The 21257-nt window shown below is 40.5% G+C and overlaps 1 protein-coding gene across 1 annotated transcript in view; it reads left to right on the top strand.

Annotated features, from left to right (window-relative positions):
* Positions 1–21257, top strand: part of MATN2 (matrilin 2) — a 68562-nt gene that overhangs the window by 29068 nt on the left and 18237 nt on the right. Inside the window, exons 5-13 of the mRNA XM_075706315.1 lie at positions 1259–1381; positions 8185–8307; positions 12190–12312; positions 14429–14551; positions 19516–19638; positions 19797–19919; positions 20282–20404; positions 20486–20608; positions 20821–20943. Coding sequence (XP_075562430.1) covers positions 1259–1381; positions 8185–8307; positions 12190–12312; positions 14429–14551; positions 19516–19638; positions 19797–19919; positions 20282–20404; positions 20486–20608; positions 20821–20943 — 1107 coding nt within the window. The remainder of the gene's footprint in view (positions 1–1258; positions 1382–8184; positions 8308–12189; positions 12313–14428; positions 14552–19515; positions 19639–19796; positions 19920–20281; positions 20405–20485; positions 20609–20820; positions 20944–21257) is intronic.

Genomic DNA, 21257 nt, shown 5'->3' on the forward strand with positions numbered 1-21257 from the left:
AAGCAGTTCAGGAGGCCAGCAGTATAAAGTAATGTAAAAATTACTCAGTTGGCAAAGAAGGGGAACCTGTCTCACTAAATGTCTCTGTGAAGCTGAGCACATTGCTGTCTTCTGCAGAAAGAATCAGGTAAACTTGCCTAATGTGGGCCTGGCAGCTCTTTGGGGACAGAACACCTGCTTTATGACTTATCTTTAATTTCTTCTAACAGTTTCTTTGCAAAGAAACAGCTTAACCTGCAAAGAAATTAAAAAAAAAAAATCATTCAACTTCTTTAGCACTTTTGAATGGGCTTGACTGAGTAAACTCTAAAGTGTTACCTTATTACCCTTTGGCAATCTATCTTGTAAATATGGGTTTGTGTAATAAATGACTGGACTTATGCTATAAGTGACTGGACTAGCTGTGATATTTCATATCTTTCATATAAAAGGCATTATATAAGCAATATACCAGTGGTGAATATCAGCCTGAAGTTCTCAGGCATCGTAGCTGCAGCTGCTTTCTACAGGATGAATCTGGAGCACGTTAGAGGAAATGAATGTGCTGTGACAGCTCTCAGTGTAGAAGGCATTGCTATAGGTCTGCTATATATTTAGGCTACGGGAACAGCTCTTAAGAACTAATACAGCTGGGAGGGAACTAAGGAAAAGTAGAGCAGTTCCAGGACTGGACTGGAGAGACAGAAGATAGAACTAAATCAGACAAACTTTTCTACACCCTGATCTACAGTGTGAACATCTGGACAGAGTTACTGACTGAAGCATGGTTTCCAGATCTGACAAAACATGTTGAGAAGGCTCTTGACAATCTGAGAACTGATAAATGTTCAAAGGGTAGGAGAAATGATCCAGGATGCATATCAAATCTGATTTACCAACTGGTATTGAAAGTGGACTACTTTTTGCAGAAAGGCTCTTCAGGACAGAAATTAGAATCATAGAATCATGGAATCATCGAATGCTTTGGGTTGGAAGGGACCTTTAGAGGTCATCTAGCCCAACCTCCCTGCAGTGAGCAGGGACATCTTTAACTACGTCAGGTTGCTCAGAGCCCCGTCCAACCTGACCTTGAATGTTTCGAGGGATGGGGCCTCCACTACCTCTCTGGGCAACCTGTTCCAGTGCAGCTTTTTTTTTTTTTTTATGTCAGCTTTTCCTTTTTTTATAGCTACTGTGTGTAACTAGTACCATAATATCTATGCATAATAGTTGTAATTTTGTTTTTCTAATTGTACATGTTGGTCTTGTTCTTTTTCAGTTGTAGACTACTGTGCTTTGGATAACCAAGGTTGCCAACATGAATGTGTTAACACCGAGGACTCCTATTACTGTAGATGCCACCCAGGGTTCATTTTAAATCCAGACAAAAGAACTTGCAGAAGTAAGTTGTGATAAGGTTTAATTATGAACAGTTTGTACTTCTTCTGTCTTCCAGTTCTCAGTAGTAATACTCCCACTGGTCCTGGGAACACTGAATAATGTGTCAGGTATAGAAAATGTTGGAGTGCCCTGGAAGCCAAAGCTCTTGAAAGCAATGCAAGTTGTTTTGGGGGAGGAAGTTTGGCTTTTTGGGGGAGGGGCAAAGGGTAGGGGTCCCTTCTATGAACAGGAAGCTTTTAACATGAAACCAGGCTCCTTTTCAACAGTAAAAGCCCAAAGCTTTGTCTTGCATAGTCTCTTTGATTATCCAGATTTTTCAGTTAGAATATCATCTTCCTAGCTGGGTAAACAAACAAGTCTGTACAAGACAATTTATAATCAGCTTAGTTTGTAAGACAAGCTAAAATTAGAGTAGTTCCACAATCAGAGGAAACGTTGCAGCCTATTTTCCTATGGATTTTTCTCGAGAGTGAGTTCTTGATTGTGTGCCAAAGCTCTGGCAACATCAGTATCTTCTACCATGCTTCCATGTTTCCACCAGCTTATAATAACTTTATGGCTTTGCTTGTTTGTTGTTTGTCAAATTTGATTGATACCAGGCTAACAAGCTCAAAAATTACCAGAGTTAGGAGTGGATATTAAGTGGAGGGGAACTGACAGACCAGAAAGTACTCTCGCCAAGGCTTCCTGTAATTGGGAAAAGAAGCTAAAACTTCCACAGTGTTTAAAGTCATAACTCACTTCCAGGAAGTATGAAGGGAAGACCTTAATGTACCTTCCTAGTTACCTTTCTTCATAAATATGGGCCTTCATAAAGAAATGTTACTATTGTGTCTGTAAGCAGACAAACTCCACTACTTTTAGGTGAGTGGAACTGCTGATGCCAGTGGTGAATTTAGCCCATAGTATTGAATAATGTGTTCAAACATTATTTCTCAAACAATGCATCAATATAGCACTGCATTTCTGTGCTTTTTACAGCCTTAGGGGTATTTCAGTCTTTATGATGGGAGACTATGTTAACCTATAGACTGTATTGTGTATTATGCTTTGTATCTATTTCACTTAAATTTCACATTTAGAAGGAAAGCATCTAATCCAGGCTGTATACCTGACCTTATGATCAAGGGAAAGAGACAGACACTTCTAGAAGGCAATTGCTCACAGCTCTGACACAAATTTATGGAAGTGCCTGTATTTTCCTTGACTATGCAGGGAGCCTGGATGACTTGCCAGACTAGACACCTAATTTTTAGATGGTCAGAGTCAGGGGAGATTAATTTCCTGCCTCCCCAAAGGTCAGAGTACAGTTTGTACTGGTTCATGTTGCTTGTAGATTGTATGAACTCACCCATTTGTCAAGTATCTGTCAGCTAAGGGCTGGCTAAATTCTCTTGCACGTCCACATATACTTCCACATCTATATATTTTTGAAATCTTACTATAGGGTGCTTTCCACTGCCCAAACACAAATTTTTGTTAATTCCTTCAATTTAAGAATGTGGATTTTAAGCAGTGTTTTCTCCCCCAGTTTGAACTGAACAAAGACCCCAAAACTGCATAAACATTTTATATGTCTTGAGTGATTTTTAGCTTATGGTCTAACTGCATGAATTATTTTAGCCTGTTTAAATTGATGATCCACAGAATGCTGGAAGCTGAGAGAGTGTTCTGAGGGTGTTCTGAGTGCATTTCAGGCTTGTCCTGTCTCTATCCTCCAACTTAGGTGTCTATTGCTTGAGACAGCACATTGGGCTGTGTAGACTGTCAGTCTGACCATGTACTGGTGTCTTTATGTTGGAAACACGAAAGCTTTCAAATGCTGGTTGGACGGGATCGCTGGAAGTCATCTACTCTAGCCTCCTCTTCAAAGTGGAACAGCCACAAACTGTGGATTGAGTCAGCTGTGGTTTTGTCTAGTTGACTCTCAAAAAGCTCCAGTGGAGAGTCCACAACCTCTCTGGGCAACCTGTTCCACTGCTGTACTATCCCTCTAGTGAAAACCATTCTTCTCATGTCCAACACGAATCACCCAAGCCACAGGTGGTGACCATTGTTCCTTGTTACATCATCTGGCACTACCAAGAAGGGTTCAGCTCCATCACCTTTGTAATGACCTACAAGAAGTAATTGTAGGCTGCAGTTAGATACCTTCCTTTTCACCAAACTCAGTAAGACCAGATTCCTCAAGTTCTCTGCACAAGTCAGGTGCACTGTTGTCCCAGCATTAGGTCTCTGTTGAGCCCTGTTCAGTTTATTCCCTTTAGTTGGGGGGAGAAGGGAAGGGATTGTTCCAGAATTGGACAGAGTATGTCAAGTGCAGTCTCCAGCTGGGCATGGCAATAGCCCTTGTTGATCCAGAACCTGACCTGCAGACTGACTTCCCAGCTTGACCACGGCCTTGCCCTGCCAACGTGGCCCTGCTCAGTGATCACTGGGCTGTGTCAGACTCTGGCTGCCCTCAACAGGAGTGGCTTCACCTCATCCTGACATGCAGGCTGGCTTCCTGGCTTGACCTCAGACCTGCCTCAGCATCATGTATTTGTCTGATGATCTGGACTTCTGGTTAAAGCTGGCTACCATTTCCAGGCCTGCCCTGCTCACCTTGCTTGGGTATCGCAGGGCAGTGCCTGTCTGACAAAGCCCCTACCCTGCTCAGCTGTATTATCGCCCTTGGCTCCCGGCTCCCCTTCCCTTAGGGAGCAGCTGACCTGTGCTGCTCCCTGACAGCAGGTCACTTCCCTGTCTGTACAAACTATGGGGTGTTTCCAACCCAGGTGCAGAACTTTGCAATTCTTCTTGCTGAAATTCCTAAGACATCTTCTGGTCCAATCGTCAAGTTTATCAAGGTTCCTCTGTATTGAAGTTCTGCTATTTGCTTTCAGTCACTGTCCCTAATTTACTGTCACACACAGATTTGCTGAGGGTGCGCTTTATGTCATCATCTATGTCACTGATGAAGCTGTTTAGCAGTGTGACCCCCAGTACTGTCCCCTGTGGTACTCTGGTCATTATCAGCAAGCAGCCAGACATGAAGCCATTAATCGCTATCCTTTGAGGCTGGTGGCCTGGCAAATTTTCACCCCACCTAACAGTTCTTTCTTCTAGCCTATACTTCCTCATCTTCCGAATGAGAATGCTGTGGGAGACAGCATCAAGAGCTTTCCTAGTGCCAAGGCGTATTACATCCACTGATCTTCCCTTGTCTACAGATGCAGTCATTTCATCATTGAAGGTGAATGGGTTGGTCAGCCATGGTTTGCCCTTGGCAAATCCATGTTGACTATTCCCGATAATCTTGTCCTTCATATATTTGGAAATTGATTCTGAGAGGATGTGCCCCATGATCCTGGGACTGAAATGATGTGATCTATAGTTCCCTGGGTCTTTCTTCTTGCCTTTTTTAAAGGTGAGTGTAACATCAGCATTTTTCAGTTATTAGGGACCTCTCTTGGTCCCCATGAATTTTCATACATGATAGACAATAGTGTCACATCACCTAGCTCTTTCAGCACCCACAGGCAAATACCAGTCATCCCATGATCTGTGTATATCCAGTTTCTCTAAGCAGTCTCTAACTGATGTTGCTAGCCCCTCTCCCTCCCAAACTGTGCTGGTACACATGGAAATCTCAGAGCAGGCTTTCTCTGAGAGAACCAGGAATAAAAAGGGCGTTATTTTTTTCAGCTGTTTCTGTATTGTTCATCACTTGGTTGTTCCCCCAGCCAAAAGACCCATGTTTCTGTGACTTTCTTTTTGCTACCAGCATGTTTGGAGACTCCCTTCTTATTACCCTTAGTGTACCTAAGTAGTCATAGGTCCAGCTGGGCTTCATTTTTGTCCCAAAGTACTTAAGCAATGCTTTTATACTTCTCTTTTTTTCTTGGTCCTTCTTTCTCCCTCTGCTATTTTCCCTCTTTGTATTTCAGTTCACTGAAAAGCTCTGATCTTCTAAGCAGATTTTCCAGTACAATGGCATCATTTGTTCCTGAGCTCTTAGCAAGTTTTCTTTAAAAATCATCTAGCTCTCCTGGACATCCTTTCTCTTCTTGGCTCTTTCCCAGGGGATTCTTCCTAGCAATTCCCTGAATAAGTTGAAATCTGAGCTTGTAAAATATGGAGTCCAAGTACTGCTGTTTTCCCTCCCAGCCTTCTGGATTGTGAACTCAGTCATCTCACAGTCACAGCAGCAAGTCAAGAACATCACCCCCTCAAGAATTCACGTTAGGCAGTTGTCACCAAGTCTGTACAGAAACCTCCTGAGTTGCCTGCACAACGGTGTCTTACCCTCCCAGCAGGTGTTTGGCTGGTTGAAATTTCCAATGTGAACAAAAGCCTATGAGTTGGAGACTTCTGCTATCTGTAGAAAGCCTTATTCACTACATCCTTTTGGTCAGGTGGGGTAACAGACTCCACCACCACATTCCCAGTGTCATTTCCCATCTGATCTTGACCAGAAACTCTCAGCAGGCACATCTGTGGTTTCATGTTGGATCTCTGTGGAATGGAGGAGGTCTTTAACATATAACACAAAAGTATACTGCTCCACAAGGGAGAGCAAGCTGGGAGCTAAAGATAGCTACAAGGCAAGCAGGGTCAGTAATCTCTCTGACAAGGGAGATTGGTCTGGTCTGACTGGTCCCCCAGTACCCAAAGAAGAAGAAAACAGGTCCTGTGACAGTAACCAGGCTCATCCAACAGTCCAGTGATCACCAGACAAGTCCATAGAGTCAAGAGAGGTCTAAGGTCAATTCAGGAAATGAAGTCAGCCAGTCAGCAGGTCAGGATCAGCAAAATGCAAGGCTAGGCACAGGCGTAGCTACACCATAGCTCAGGCAAGAATCAAGGGTGAGAGCCTGACATTAAGTGCAGCTCCCAAGCCAAGGAGCAGAGGCCACAGACAAGGCTTCTCACAGCTCTGTGCATCTCTGCCATGTTAACTGCATTCTGTTTTGTTGTAAATGCTTTAAATTAGTTTAAAATTAAGGGAGAAAATTCATCAGGTTGCAATTACAGAAAAATTAAAGTGACTGGACATGGTAGGCCATAGAGATTGAATCAGAAGGAGTAGTCAGGGAGCAGTGAGCAAACACTATGTCAAATCGTTCTCTCTCCAGATGAATGTCCTGAATCTAAGCGTAAATAAAACTCAGTAAGCCACTTTTCCTTACACTTGATATCTTCTGAACCTTGCTAGTAAAATAAAGCATGAACGAAAGAACTGTGTAGGTCTTAATGCTGCAAAAGTCAAGAGGCATGAGAACTCTTCAGAGCAAAAGTGTCCCCTAGCTCCCACATGTTATGAATCATGCTGCCTGTGAGTCAGCATAAACAGTATGAAGAAACAAACTTCACTCGATTTAAAATGTTTGTAAATTTAAAACCTTTAACATAAATTTCTACATACTTGGCTTATGTACTGAATCTCAGGGATGATTGCCAACTAGCCAAGACTCATACCCATGCCAGACCAGATCTCTGCATCAGCAAGCAGACCTGGGCCTGGGGCACAGGATCTTGAGATCTTGTGATTATCTCAGAATCCTGGCTTTCCTTTAAAAATAGAAAGTAAGCTTTCATGCTCATGGCTACAAAGAAAAGCTTGAAAATGTAAATGTTATCAGTACGGTCATGCATATGTGACAAATGTTTTCTCTGGGAATTACTCCAAACTTCTTAGAATGAAATACAGGGAACACAGCTCATGAGGGCAACCCTGCCAACAGAGCAGAGTACTCCGTGTGGCTGGAAGAGAGCTTTGGTAAAGGAAATGTTCTATAAACATATGAAGTGGAGTTCATAAATGATAAAATACTCTTCTCAGGTTTTCTTAGAAAGTCACATTCCACTTTGTTTCTCCTGAAAATATAGGTGGCTTATTATTGCTAAGGGCTTTCATCACACATAAAGGTTCAATTGCAGTAGGCCACTACATGTACAAGGAAAGAACAGTTGCTGCCTCAGGAAGCCAGTTACGTCTGGGAATAATAATTACCTCTGAATGTCAGTTTTCAGGTTGTGTAATGAGGTGTTCAAAAGTGCCTGGATGTCTTTAAAAATGTGACTTACTTGTTTTGTGACTTGCTTATCTATTTTTAGCAGTGCTGAGGGGTTAAGACCATTCTTTCACTAGTATAATTAACTCCACTGATATAAAACTGAGTGGTGGCCAGACACTGCATCTAAGTGAATGTCGGGTTCTTTGACTTCATCAGTGGTAGTAAACACTACGTGGTAAATAATCCAGTGCTTACTGCGCAATTACTTTCCTTTTTAAGGTCCTTTATACGCAAGTAGTAGCTGTTTCTAGACTTTGCTTGTCTTCCCTTTCATGAGCATTTTAAATGGAAGAGCTATGTAGCAAACGCCCAGAGCTGTTAAAACACCAATGCTCCTGATGACCTGATTGTCCTGCTTTGATCTAATGAATGGCATTCAAAAGCGTGTTTGTGTATCTATTACAGATCATATCTAACTTGCTCTGAGTAAAATAAAGAGGCAATGTATAGGACTTAGCTCCAAAACGTTAAGAAATATTTTAGATTCTAACTTCTCTACTGCGTGTAGTACATGTGTTCTCAAAGAATTAATTGAAGCATACACATCAGGAATACCTAAGTATAGCAGATATTTGGAAAAAAGAAACATTTTCTTTTTGTAGTTTGAAACAATATGGTAAAAAGTCAGAATGGTGCCTAGAAAAAAAAAAAAAAGGCTAAAGAAAAGAAAACAAAGTAACTGGTTTTTACCAAGCTTATTTCTGAGGAATTATATTCCTCACTGACACAATTTTTTCCTATTTAGGACCAGACTATTGTGCTCTTCAGGACCATGGCTGTGAACAGGAATGTGTTAATACAGATGATTCCTATTTTTGTCAATGCCAAGAAGGGTTTAGACTTAATCCAGATAAGAAAACATGCAGAAGTGAGTAATCCTTTGGACATAATAAAGTTCATCTGCTTTTATTTCTTAAACCTGCTGTGAATGGTTTCCCTTCTGAAAGGATGAAAGTTTTCTCCATAATTAAGGTTGAAACAAATGTTTCTTTATAAACTTGAATTTTAACTGAGCCAGTCATGCTGGAAAAATATACTCTTTGCTGTATTGTAGCCTAGATTGTATATTAGATGTTTTATGAAGAGATTTATGGAAACCTGAGGAGTAATATAGGAACCAGAGTGGCTCAAAAACAGTAAGTTCATTACTTATTTGAAACTTTCTGCCCTTGTCTTGTAGTGACACAAACAGATTTTAAAAAAAAAAAAAAAAAATCACCTTGCTTTGCCCAGTTGGTTTAGCCAAGGACAGATGTATTTCATTAGCTTGAGAAAGTACTGGGTAGGTAATGTAGCTATTAAAATCAAGTTAAAGTCGCACACAAAACCCTACAGTTTCCTAAAAAAATTGTAAAAACAGCCTCAGCAATGTCTGGGTTGTAAAGCAATCACACACGCTAAGACTTTCATGTTACAACTCTTCTTGAGTGGGGGCCTGGAATCACAGCAGATTTTCAATGTAATGTTGTTAAACTTTAAGGAGAATATATTCAGCAAAATGAACTAGCCTGATCTGGTGACTCAGTTCTTGGGGGGGAGAATTGTACTGCTGATATTTTATGAATAAGAAGCTTGCCTGGAGCAACATAATTATATTTCTAGACGCTCATAAAATTTATCTGGTTTTGGAACTTTCAGTCTTAAAGATGTGTTCTCATAAAGCATCTTTGTCTACACAGTGCTGTTTTATAGCAATCCATGCTATTCTGTTTTTTATTATCTATATGGTATTTTAATACATTCAGGTTTTCATAGATTGGATGTGCCTTGGTGAGTATAGGAGCAAACGAACAGCATTGTGTAGAATGCTTATTGCCAAGGATGTAATTGCAAATTAAAGGCAAATTGTAATTCCCATTTAGGGTATTTTTCCTTAACCTTAGGAGACTTTGGATTTGGCTGTAAACCTGGTAATGTTTCCAGGATTAAACTCCTATTCCAAATCTTGTTATAACAAGGCTCATGTTAGATAAGCTCATAAAATAAAGCAGAACATTTGCATATATGCCCTCTTTATAAGTCAGGGAGAATGCATCACTAGTGACTGGCACCAGGCATTCCTCCTTCACCACGATGCATGACTTCTGATGACTAAAGGAGAAAGCCTGTGGAAGTCAAAGTGAAGTCTTGCATAGCCAAGTATTTGCAATCCACTCTCAGATCCTCAGCTCACTGTCAGCTTTAACAGGTGTCCAAAGCACAGAATCCAGTATCGTTTAAGAAAAGTGAGTTTTTCTAAGTCATTTTACTTCAGAAACCCTCATGGCTGGCTTGAATTCTTCACTGCTTTTCTTTCCACAGAATTAAATTTCTGTGCTTTAGGTCAGCATGACTATGAACATGAATGTCTTAACTTGGAAGAGTCATTTGTGCGCAAATGTCATCCTGGATACACCCAACAACATGATGGCAATACGTGCAGAAATGAGTGTGTCTCTTGAACTGCAGCGACTAGTTACTGCAGTGGGGCGAGGTGTGAACAGAATGAGAAAACACTCCTGGGTCCCTTTCGAGATCTTTCTGAGCTATGCAAACCTATGTTACTGTAAAGTCCACCATGAGCCAGGCCTAGTGAAGTAATGCTATAGTGAGATCCCTGATCCAACAGAGAACTCAAGCATCATCTTCTCCAATCCAAATAAGTGGGAAAAATGTGTTCAGCCAATGTGTCTAACACAAAGGAAGTGCTTACTGTTGAACATCTGTATCATTGCTATGGGCTATGTAAACTGCAGCACACCTGATACTGAGGTATGCTGATATGTGGAGATATGTAGAGACTTCCCCCTTCTATATGTTTACACTTTCAGTGATCTGTTTGATAAAATGTCCTCTTTTAATAAGAATGTTACTAAATGAAGGATCAGTGTTGCACCAGAAAAACCCAACAACATTGCCCACTTGATGTCACCCGGTTTTTAGAAAATACTTTTATTGCAGGGAACCATTTTGCACACCATCTAAAATATTGGCAGCGTTTTTCCATCATGTACTTAAGGCATATTTTTCCAAAGGAACACTCAGTCACTGAAATTGAAAAAGTTGATTGGCTAGGGAGTAATTATTTTTAAATAAACTGTTTGTGATAAAGCCATATTTAAGGAAACTTGGATGTGTTGCAAGAGCTCAGAACTTTTTAACAATTACAGTTTTTGACTATCGCAAGTTGAATATCTAAAAATTAGTATATCCCAACATGTTCTTTTTTTTAAAAAACACTGAGCCTTCCCCTGTCCCTTCCCCTTCTTACATTTTTTTTTACATATGTAATGAAGCACACATGATGACCAAATTTACAGTTGTACTAATTTCTAAAGCCTGGTAATTAGCAGGCTTGTGATTACTCCACTCTTTGAAAGAGTGTGTTAAAAGATTCTGCATGAGAACCCAATGTATTTAAATGTTAAAATTCATGTTAGTGTGTGTGTTTGTATTGTAAAAGATGGTGCCAAACAGATGCAATTTTTCACAGATAAAACTGGGGGGAGGTACTTTCTTTTTTTTTTTCCCACATTTTTTGTGTGCTTTGAGAAGTTACACAAGCTTCTTCATGATGATGTAAACTCTTGGAAAAAGGAGAATGTTCCAGCTGGAACTTGCTTTAGCTAGTAAAACCCTTTTTCAAGCCAACATTATCTCCATCTATGTATAATGGTAAATCTGGACCAATTACTGCAAACCCGTTGCTTAGTTAAATAAACTAATAAACAGCAGTATTTTAGAACTAAGTAATTTTACATTAAGTACAGATTTTTTTCAGGTAAACAAATAGCTGCAGACATGCATGTTCACATCTGTAAATGATTTGCAAATGGAGACATATGAGACTGTGTTTGTGTCTGAGGGAACTCCACTATTTTTGATCAAGTTAAGCTAAAGTGATTTGGGCCTATATAACTAAAAATAGCCATGTAGAAGTTGGCAATAAAATATTATGAGGAAGTTCAGTATAAAGCTTTTTTCCTAAAATGTGCTTTTCTATACTTACAGAGTCAGCAGATTACATAGTACATCTGCAAGTGCACGTATCTCACCCTACTGCTTTGCTGTCCATTCTATGAGACAATATAATTTTTAAACCCAATTCACACCTCTCTCTCCCTTCCCCCACCCTTTGTCTTTCACACAACCAGTTGCATATGACTAAAAAAAATATTCCATTTTATCTTACTTGGAATAGGAAAATCAAAGAAAAGGAACATATTAAGACACTCTCACACTCATAATTTGTATCTGTCCCCCACTAAGCTTTAACTACTTGAACCTGTTGGCAGGTTAAAGTTTTAAATTGGTGATTTCTCATCCTGTTGAAAAAGAATTTACTGTTTGTGGAATAATCTGAAACCCATAATTTCTATTTCAAGAGTCAGTAATACTCGTATTTTCTCTCGGAGAAAATTTTACGGTGAACAAAAGAGAGTTGCTTTTTAAAGAAAGAAAGCATGATTCTGCAGGTAAGACCAGGCGGGACTTCAAGGTTCTCCCTTCACTCCACTTCGTGTTAGTTTCCCTTTGTGATTTTTGGCAAGGGAGATCTGTACTTCATCATGTTTGTTATCTGCCAAGTGGGGTGGTTGTATTCATTTCACTTAGGTGTTGTTACTCAAATAGGTGGGGATGCTGCATAAATAAAAAGCTCTACTGATCTTTTCCTTTGCTCTGCAAAGGCATCGTGTACTAACTACAGTGTCATAGTGTATGTATCTAAGGCTCTGATATGATTTCTTCAATTATTAACACAAATCAATAGGAGTGGACCACTGTGCTGAAAGCAATCATGGCTGCGAGCAACTTTGCCTAAACACTGATGGCTCCTATGTCTGTCAGTGCTCTGAAGGATTTGTCATCAACGAGGACCTAAAAACCTGCACACGTAAGTCTTGTGAGAACCTCCTCAATCTCAGCTCACCTGGGAAAGGTTTCTGTTTTCATACAGGGAAGAGGATGCACCTTCAATTTATTTTACTTTAATAATGATTTGAAAGCAGAAACAGACAGATAAAGGACTTAGGAAAGGGTGCTTGTCAAGACAACTGTAAATCCTCACGTACTCAGAAAAGTTTTGGAAGATCTATTCATCCCTCGGTGTTGAGGACAGTTTTTCAGTCACATGACAAATGTGCCTGACTGACAGGTCACCTTGACAGCAGTGTCCCCCAGGCAAACTGCATCAGCTTACCTGGGGCAGGAGAAGTGAGAGTCCCACACTGAACTTTACATTTTGCATAGGAACCCTTAATAAGTGAACAAAAGCTGTCCTGACAGCTCTCCACCCTTTATAAATCTAATGATCATTGAGAATCATTGCAGTTTTGTGAATAGCAGAATTGCATCCTTCACTGGAAAAATAATATATAGAAAGGGCCAGGAAAAGAGAAATGTGAATGCATTTTGCCTGTTGACTTTTTCTGGACCTCTTTGATGAGAGGGTTTGGCCACTTTTTTTACAGATTTTGGATGTACATTATTTTTCAAGCTTGTTGAGTGTTGGAAAAGCTCCAGTTTGCTCCTTTTCTTGCACTCAGGCAACAGTTTTAACAGAAGTCAAACTGCAAGTGCTCAGTCACAAAAATGATCTAGGGAGATGTGAGGCAAATCGGCAAAGGCAATTTGTCTTTGTCTTTAATGTTGTCTTTGCCTCCGTACTAACCTTTTTAGCCCCATCCAATACCTTGACAGACTTTGCTTCTGTCTGCCACTGCAGCTCTCTAGAAAGGGGCAGACAGTAATGCAGAAGCAGAACTAGTGTACATATAACAACGATAGGGTCTGCTAGAAACAATTTATCTAGACATTTATCTAAAAGAACCACTGGAAATTTAGAAACAGCCAAACTATGGAGTTTTATCAACTTGCAAATGGAAAATCCCTTTTCCTTTGTAGTAAAGAGAGGTGTTTTTTTCACTCTTGAGTTATTTTCCTCCAGGCTGTACTTGGAGACCTATCAGCAGCATTAAAATAGTGCTGTGGCTTCTGGAATCCCTCTGTGCAATGAAACTGAGCCCTTTTGAATAGCTCTTCTTCTTGCCAGCATACCCTTCTCCTTATATATATTTAGGAAAGAGATTTGTCCTATTCCTGAGCTCCAGATGAGTTGTTGAAACCTCGTAGACATTTTTAGGCTATCATGAAAAGAGTTTTGGCACTTTGGGATTTCCTGAATGAGCAGCTGAATGGAAGGGATTAACATATACAACTCCTAATGGGAAAACATCTGGGAATTACAATTCTGGTGTCATATACACAGGCATAAGTATCTTAAGACAGCTGTGGGAACACCTGAATGGTAAACAGATTTCTACTCTGAGAACTAATTACAAAAAAATGAGTGACACTGTGTGTGTAGCCGATTGATGGTAGCAAGTGCTGCCTGCAGGATCCCAGGGGTCCTATGTCTTTGTATTACGGAGAAGAAACACTTAGGAAACTTGAGATGAAAAATGGACCATATTTGACAGTACCTGACATTTGCAATTCTTTGCAAAAGCTTGAATAGTCTAAGCCAAAGCCCACTGAGGTCCCTGAGCGGTTTTCTGCTTGCTGCCACAGCAGCTGGGTCAGGCACACAAGTGAGTTCTGGGGACTGCCACCTTCACACTGGGCCATATAGAGACTGTATTTAAAGAAGAATGTTCACAAGGTAGCTTTTATGTCTTTGCCACTGTCTTATATAAAATCATTGCTGAAGTGTTTTGTTTTGTTTTTTTTAAATTCAATTTGTAAGTACTGAGACATGGACTCCACTGAGCTATATTAAGCATAGGAGAGTATGATTTCTCAACTCTGCTTAAAGTAACCAATGGAAAGTATACCACAAGGCCCTCTTACATTTTAGTGAAGCTATATTATTATATAAGGAACTGGATTATTGTTTAAACAGTTCAATATATTTATATTTACTTGCTTATATGCCATGCAAATCCAAGAGATGAAAAATAATTGATTCATTATTTGTTATTTTTTTTTAATAACTTCAATTGCTCCTACAGGAGTTGACTATTGTGCTCTGAGTGATCATGGCTGTGAACATTTGTGTGTAAATGGCGAGAGATCTTACACCTGTCAGTGTTTTGAAGGATACAGGCTTCGTAATGATGGGAAAACATGCAAACGTAAGTTATTATGCAGCAACTCAGAGTTAGATTTTTATCACACATAGAGGAAATCTGTAAGGTAGGATTTGATTGCCTAAATGTTGCTGTCCAGTGTCATTTTAGGTGCTCAGGGATTCCAAAAGTTCACTCCGTTGGTGTCATATTTGCTGGCAGAATGTCAGTATCTTGGATATACTAAGTCATCTAAAGTGGTACTGGATGCATACTTTTAGGCACCTGAATCGCACCCTAAATGTCTGTGCCATTTAAAAAGTAGCCCTGAAATTGGACTGTTGTGGATCCAAAACTATTTTATTCTGACTTACATCCTTATGTGGGACAACTGTAATTCTTTTCTCAAATCAAGGCAAAAATATATAATGTTTCTAAAGTCTTATACAGCATGAAGATTGAAATATTATTAATGGAAAGTTCATTTTGTCCAGCATGTGGTAAGGATGATTGCAAAAGAGAAATCAGAATTGCGTTACACATTTGACTACATTATGCAGTTATGATGAGTGGCAGATATCAAGAAAAAATTAATTGCAAATTTTTCTCCATTTTTATAGCTTTGATCACTAAGTGATCAAAGAAGAATCATGGATAAGTCTCTGAAAAACATACAGGCATTAAGTATTTTGTAACTGTAATCCCAATAATATCCATAGATCTCATCAACATCTGCTGTTAAAAAAAAATTTACAGAAAAAAAAATTAAAGCCATCCAGATATTACCATGACAAATGAAAAGCTCCTTATTCTCAGTTTGTGTATCACAACAACATCCTACTTTGTCGTTTCATACAAACAGAGACAAATTCTGCTTGTACTGACACTCTAAAAGCAAGTGAACTGTTCTGTCCATGCAGAAGTCCAGAGGGATCTAGATAGATTGGAGCATTGGGCTATGATTAATGGGATGAAATTTAACAGATCCAAATGCCGAATTCTGAACCTAGGACAGAGTAACGCCAGGCACAAGTATAAAGTGGGAGAGGAGGGGCTGGAGAGCAGCCCTGCAGAAAGGGATCTGGGGGTGCTGGTTGACAGCAGGCCCAACATAAGTCAGCAGCGTGCCCTAGCAGCCAGGAGGGCAAACGGCACCCTGGGGTGCATCAAACACAGCATAACCAGCCGGGAAAAAGAGGTGATTATCCCACTCTATTCAGTGTTGGTGTGGCCTCACCTTGAGCACTGTGTGCTGTTCTGGGCCCCACAATTTAAGAAGGATGCTCACGTCCTTGAATGCATCCAGAGGAGGGCAACAAAGTTGGTGAAAGGGCTGGAAGGAATGTCCTATGAGGAGCAGCTAAGGACTTTGGGCTGGTCTAGTTTGGAGAAAGGGAGGCTGAGAGGCGACCTCATTGCTCTCTACAGCTTCCTGAGGAGGGGAAGCAGAGAGGGAGGTGCTGAGCTCTTCTCCCTGGCATCCAGTGATCGGATGCGTGGGAATGGTTCAAAGCTGCACCCAGGGGAGGTTTAGACTGGACATAAGGAAGCATTTCTTTACCGAGAGGGTGGTCAAACACTGTGTGCTGGTTTTGGCTGGGATAGAGTTAATTTTCTTCATAGTAGCTTGTGTGGGGCTATGTTTTGGATTTGTGCTGAAAACAGTGTTGATAACACAGGGATGTTTTCATTATTGCTGAGCAGTGCTTACACAGAGTCAAGGCCGTTTCTGCCTCTCACCCCACCCCACCAGTGAGTAGGCTGGGGGTGCACAAGAAGTTGGGAGGGGACACAGCTGGGACAGCTGACCCCAGCTGACCCAAGGGATGTCCCACACTGTATGACATCATGCCCAGCAATAAAAGCTGGAGGAAGAAGGAGGAAGGGGGGGGAGGGCATTCAGAGTCATGCTGTTTGTCTTCCCAAGTAACCGTTACGCGTGATGGAGCCCTGCTTTCCTGGTAATGACTGAACACCTGCCTGCCAATGGGAGGTAGTGAATGAATTCCTTGTTTTGCTTTGCTTGCACGGGTGGCTTTTGCTTTACTTATTAAACTGTCTTTATGTCAACCCGTTAGTTTTCTCGCTTTTACTCTTTGCATTCTCTCCCCCATCCCACAGGGGGGGAGTGAGTGAGTGGCTGTCTGTGCGGTGCTTAGTTGCCAGCTGGGGTTAGACCATGACAGTCCTTTTTTGGTGCCCAACGTGGGGCTCAAAGGGTTCAACATAACAACAGATTGGAATGTGCTAGATCGAATCTATAGCTGTTATTTCTGTTTAGCTATTAATCAGCAGGCTTCTGTGCTTGCCATGGGGCTTGCTTGCCTTATTGTATATTAGCCTAACGCTCATTAGTGGCTGCTTTTTGCTTTCACTGCTTGCTGTACTGCTTATCATCTTACTCTGCTGTGCCTGAGAACATTTTGATAGCAGCAATGGCAATGTGCCTGGACTGGCAGATGGCCAGGGCATCGCTGCTGTTTCCATGCTGCTGTACTGGACAGGCTGGAACTCCGTTGTGAACTCGAGTTGAAGGGACTGTGACCTGTGGATGAGTCCACACAGGAGCAGGACACCTTGAGGTATCTGTGGCCATGGATAAGCCCATGCCAGAGCAGGGATGGAGTAGCCATAGTGCCTGTCACAGGGTCTGGAGTAACCTCAGTGCCTGCAATCAGGGTTGGAGTAGGTGCAGTGCCTGTTATTTTGTCATCAGATCCAGAGACCTTCTCTTCCCCTTGAGGGTACTGAAGAGTGTTGAACAGGTCTTGGTAGGCATGGGCTGGGCCCCAGCATGTTGCAGTGATTTGTGTCTCTCTGGAGTTGCTAGGGTGACAGCATACTTTTTCCAAATACTTTACTACTTTTTCAGCATTCTGCACTTGTTCAGGGGTGAAGTTCCAAAACACTGGAGGTACCTGCTGTCCTAGGTACTTGCCCATACTATCCCACACACCCTGCCACTCATAACTATCCAGCCTCAGGGTAGATCTCTGGGTGGTATTCTTATATAGTTGTTTAACTTTAAACAAGACCTGAAACACATTGAGGAGTAGGAGCAACAGGAACATGCCGGTATGAACATCCCAAGGATATTCAAAATTCTCAAGAGCTATTGTAACTAGCCTGGAGGAGAAGGGGAAGGTGAAGGAAGGTGTCTCCCCTGTAAATTGCCTCTCCATGGAGAAAAGGTACAAAGTGTAATTATTAATAGTTTCTGAGAGAGGGCTCCTGAAGTACGGAGATGATGGCAATGCGGAGTACAAATACCAGATTAGTCTCGCAACCAGCTATTTTATCATACCATAAGCCAGCATTACATGGTACAGCAAAATGATAACCTTGACCCAGCCCCCAGAGATGATAAACAGCACAACAGGGAACATGTATGGTGAGTAAGGTGTTACATAACACAGCTCTGAGAAAGAACAAGCACAACAACTTTGAGAGCAAATTAATCAACACTGCTATCAGCGACTATCAAACTAACGTAATGAATGTTTATAACAAATTTGTTCTAATGCGCTCTGGTCAGATTTGTTGTTGTCTCAACCCATCGAGCCCCACGTTGGACACCAAAAAGGACTGTCGTGGTTCCACCCCAGCCAGCAACTGAGCACCACACAGCTACTCACTCATTCCCCCCCGAGTGGGATGGGGGAGAGAATCAGAAGAGTAAAAGTGAGAAAATTCGTGGGCTGAGATAAGAACATTTTAATAATTGAAATAAAATAAAATAAAATAGTAGTAGTAATAATAAAGAATATACAAAGCAAGTGAAGCAGGATGCAATTGCTCACCACCCACCGATGCCCAGCCAGTCCCCGAGCAGCGGCCCCCCCAGCCAGCTTTCCCCCAATTTATATACTGAGTGTGACGTCATATGGTATGGAATACCCCTTTAGCCGGTTTGGGTCAGCTGTCCTGGCTGTGACCCCTCCCAGCTTCTTGGGCATCTCCAGCCTTCTCAGCCGTAGAGCACAAGAAGCTGAAAAATCCTTGATTTAGTGTAAGCACTACTTAGCAACAACTAAAACATCAGTGTGTTATCAACATTATCCTCATATTAACTCCAAAACACGGCACTATAGCAGCTACCAGGAAGAAAATTAACTCTATCCCAGCTGAACCAGGTCACACTGGAAAAGGCTTCCTAGAGAGGTGGTCAATGCCCCAAGCCTGTCAGTGTTTAAAAGGCATTTGGACAGTGCCCTTAGTGACGTGCTTTAACTTTTGGTCAGCCTGAAGTGTCCAGGCAGTTGGACTAGATGATCATTGTATGTCCCTTCCAGCTGGAACTATTCTATTCTGTTCTATTCTAAGTCCTTCCAGGAAAATAAAGGGTGTGGGGAAGAAAGTAAAAGCTAGATGTTAGTTTATCTAACATTAATTAATAGATTGTATTTTATTTTATTTTAAAATACGAATTCTATCTAAATTTTGTGCAGAAAATCCCACTGAACATCTGCTTGCCCAATTATAACTGACAATTTTCCAGAATTTCACAGCAGGATCATATAATTTGTCTTCCTCGCTACTGTTAAATACTACATACACCAAACTTTTGTAATCCTACTTTACAGAATAATGACAAACACCTTCTGAACTTAAGCACAGAGAAAAAAAAAGCATAACTGTTTCATGTTTGAGCAGGTTCATTACTGAAGATAAAAAGATGTTGACAGAAAGATCTGTTTCTCACCAGAAAGTTTACTTGAAATGTGGATGTGGGATTTAGGTGCTTTTGTAAATCCCTGTGGGTCAGTAATCTGCATGCTCAGGACACATGAAATTCTACAAACTCTAGAACTGGAACAGCGCACTTTTCTGTAATAGTAAGGTTGTAAAATTAGCAGGACAAAGATGTACCTTTTTGTTACAACAAAAAAAGACAGCAGGTGGTATAAATGATTTGCAGGATGGAGTCCAGTATACTAGCAAGGACAAGAACATTCAGTAGCTGGGAACTTAAGACTTTGAAGATCTTGTCCTTAACTAACACAAATTTTTATCTATTAAATTATTCCCAGGTAAAAATGTCTGCAAATCAGTCAACCATGGCTGTGAGCATATTTGTGTTAGTGCTGACAACTCCTACCTCTGCAAGTGTCATGAAGGATTTGTATTGAGAGAAGATGGCAAGACGTGCAGAAGTGAGTGACTGGTATCTATTGAACATTTTTGCATATGCATCAGGCAAGATAAGAAAGGCTTTTTTCACTTCTTCCTGGAAAAAAACCTTCCTTTTCATATCTACATTTTGTTTAACATGTTTTCATTCAAAACCTGTATTTATATCAATCCTTCCCAGGACGGGACATCTGCAAATCAGTCAGCCATGGCTGTGAGCATATTTGTGTTAACGAAGATGACTCATATGTTTGCAAGTGTCATGAGGGTTTTCTGCTGAGAGAAGATGGGAAAACATGCAGAAGTACGTACTCTGATAATTACTCATAGACATTTATGTACAGTATGTAGATTTGTGGAAGTGTTCTAACAAATACAACAGCAACAGTTTACAGTTATAATATAGGAGCAGTATTGTTATACCTGCCAGAAGCTTGTAAGAGACCCTGTGGACAGAAATAGTGTATTTTAATAGCCAAACTGATATGATGGGAGACAAAAAAGACTCACAATTTTTCAGGTACCAAGAGTTAGAAGTGTTTGCTGCCTAAATTTTTGCCCATTTCTTCCAGTGATATCAGTCGACCTAATAAAAGCTATTACTTCTCCCTGCATGGTACATTTGCTGTAGATGTGCTTTAACCAAATACCATCAGCTATTCTCAGATAAAGACATTTGCAGTTCAGTTGACCATGGCTGTGAACATGTTTGTGTTAATGCTGATGAATCATACATCTGTCACTGTTATCAGGGATTTGCACTAAGGGAAGATGGAAAAACATGTAGAAGTAATATCCTTATCTTTAATAGAAGATTTCCTTTATAATGTGTGCATGTTTTAAATACTGGCAACCTTATTTTTTTTCCAGATAAAGATGTTTGCAATTCTGTGGCCCATGGCTGTGAGCATGTTTGCGTGAATACTGATAGTTCATACATTTGCCAGTGCTATGAGGGTTTTGTATTGAGGGAAGATAAGAAAACGTGTAAAAGTAAGTTATTTTATGTTACTGTATTTTTTGCACTCAGCTGTCTACTGAAGAAGTATATTGTGTTAGAGGTAAGTCTTCTTATAGGGGATTTTGCCTGACAAAAAGGAGGATAAATTATTTATTTCCTAGGAGTTTCTTACTTTTAGTCTTTAAAGTTTTGGAAATGTTCTCATTCATCAAACTGTAGTAAATAAAATCTAAATTATTCCTAGATAAGGACATCTGCAAATCAGTCAGTCATGGCTGTGAACACCTTTGTGTTAATAATGACGATTCATACACTTGCCAATGCCATGATGGATTTGTACTAAGGCAAGATGGGAAAACATGCCGAAGTAAGTAGCCTATGAATAAAAGAAGAAATTTCATTTTCCTTTTATTAGGAGATTATTCACTGATTCATAGTAGTCAGAACGGAATATTGTTCTCTATAGATCATAAGAGTTCTATCAATTAAGTATGGTTTGAACTGAAGATACATTTCAGAAAATCAGCCAATTTTAAGGTTTGAATATAGCTTCTCAAATGTGAACTTCATTTCTAGATTGACTATGTTGAGTTTTAATCTTGAGCATAGGATGTTGCTGCATTTTACTTTGATGGGTTGAAGTTCTAATTGCCACTGTGTTGTTCTGTGTATATCCATGCA

This window comes from Pelecanus crispus, chromosome 2 (genome assembly GCF_030463565.1).
Source record: "Pelecanus crispus isolate bPelCri1 chromosome 2, bPelCri1.pri, whole genome shotgun sequence".
Lineage (NCBI taxonomy): Eukaryota > Metazoa > Chordata > Aves > Pelecaniformes > Pelecanidae > Pelecanus > Pelecanus crispus.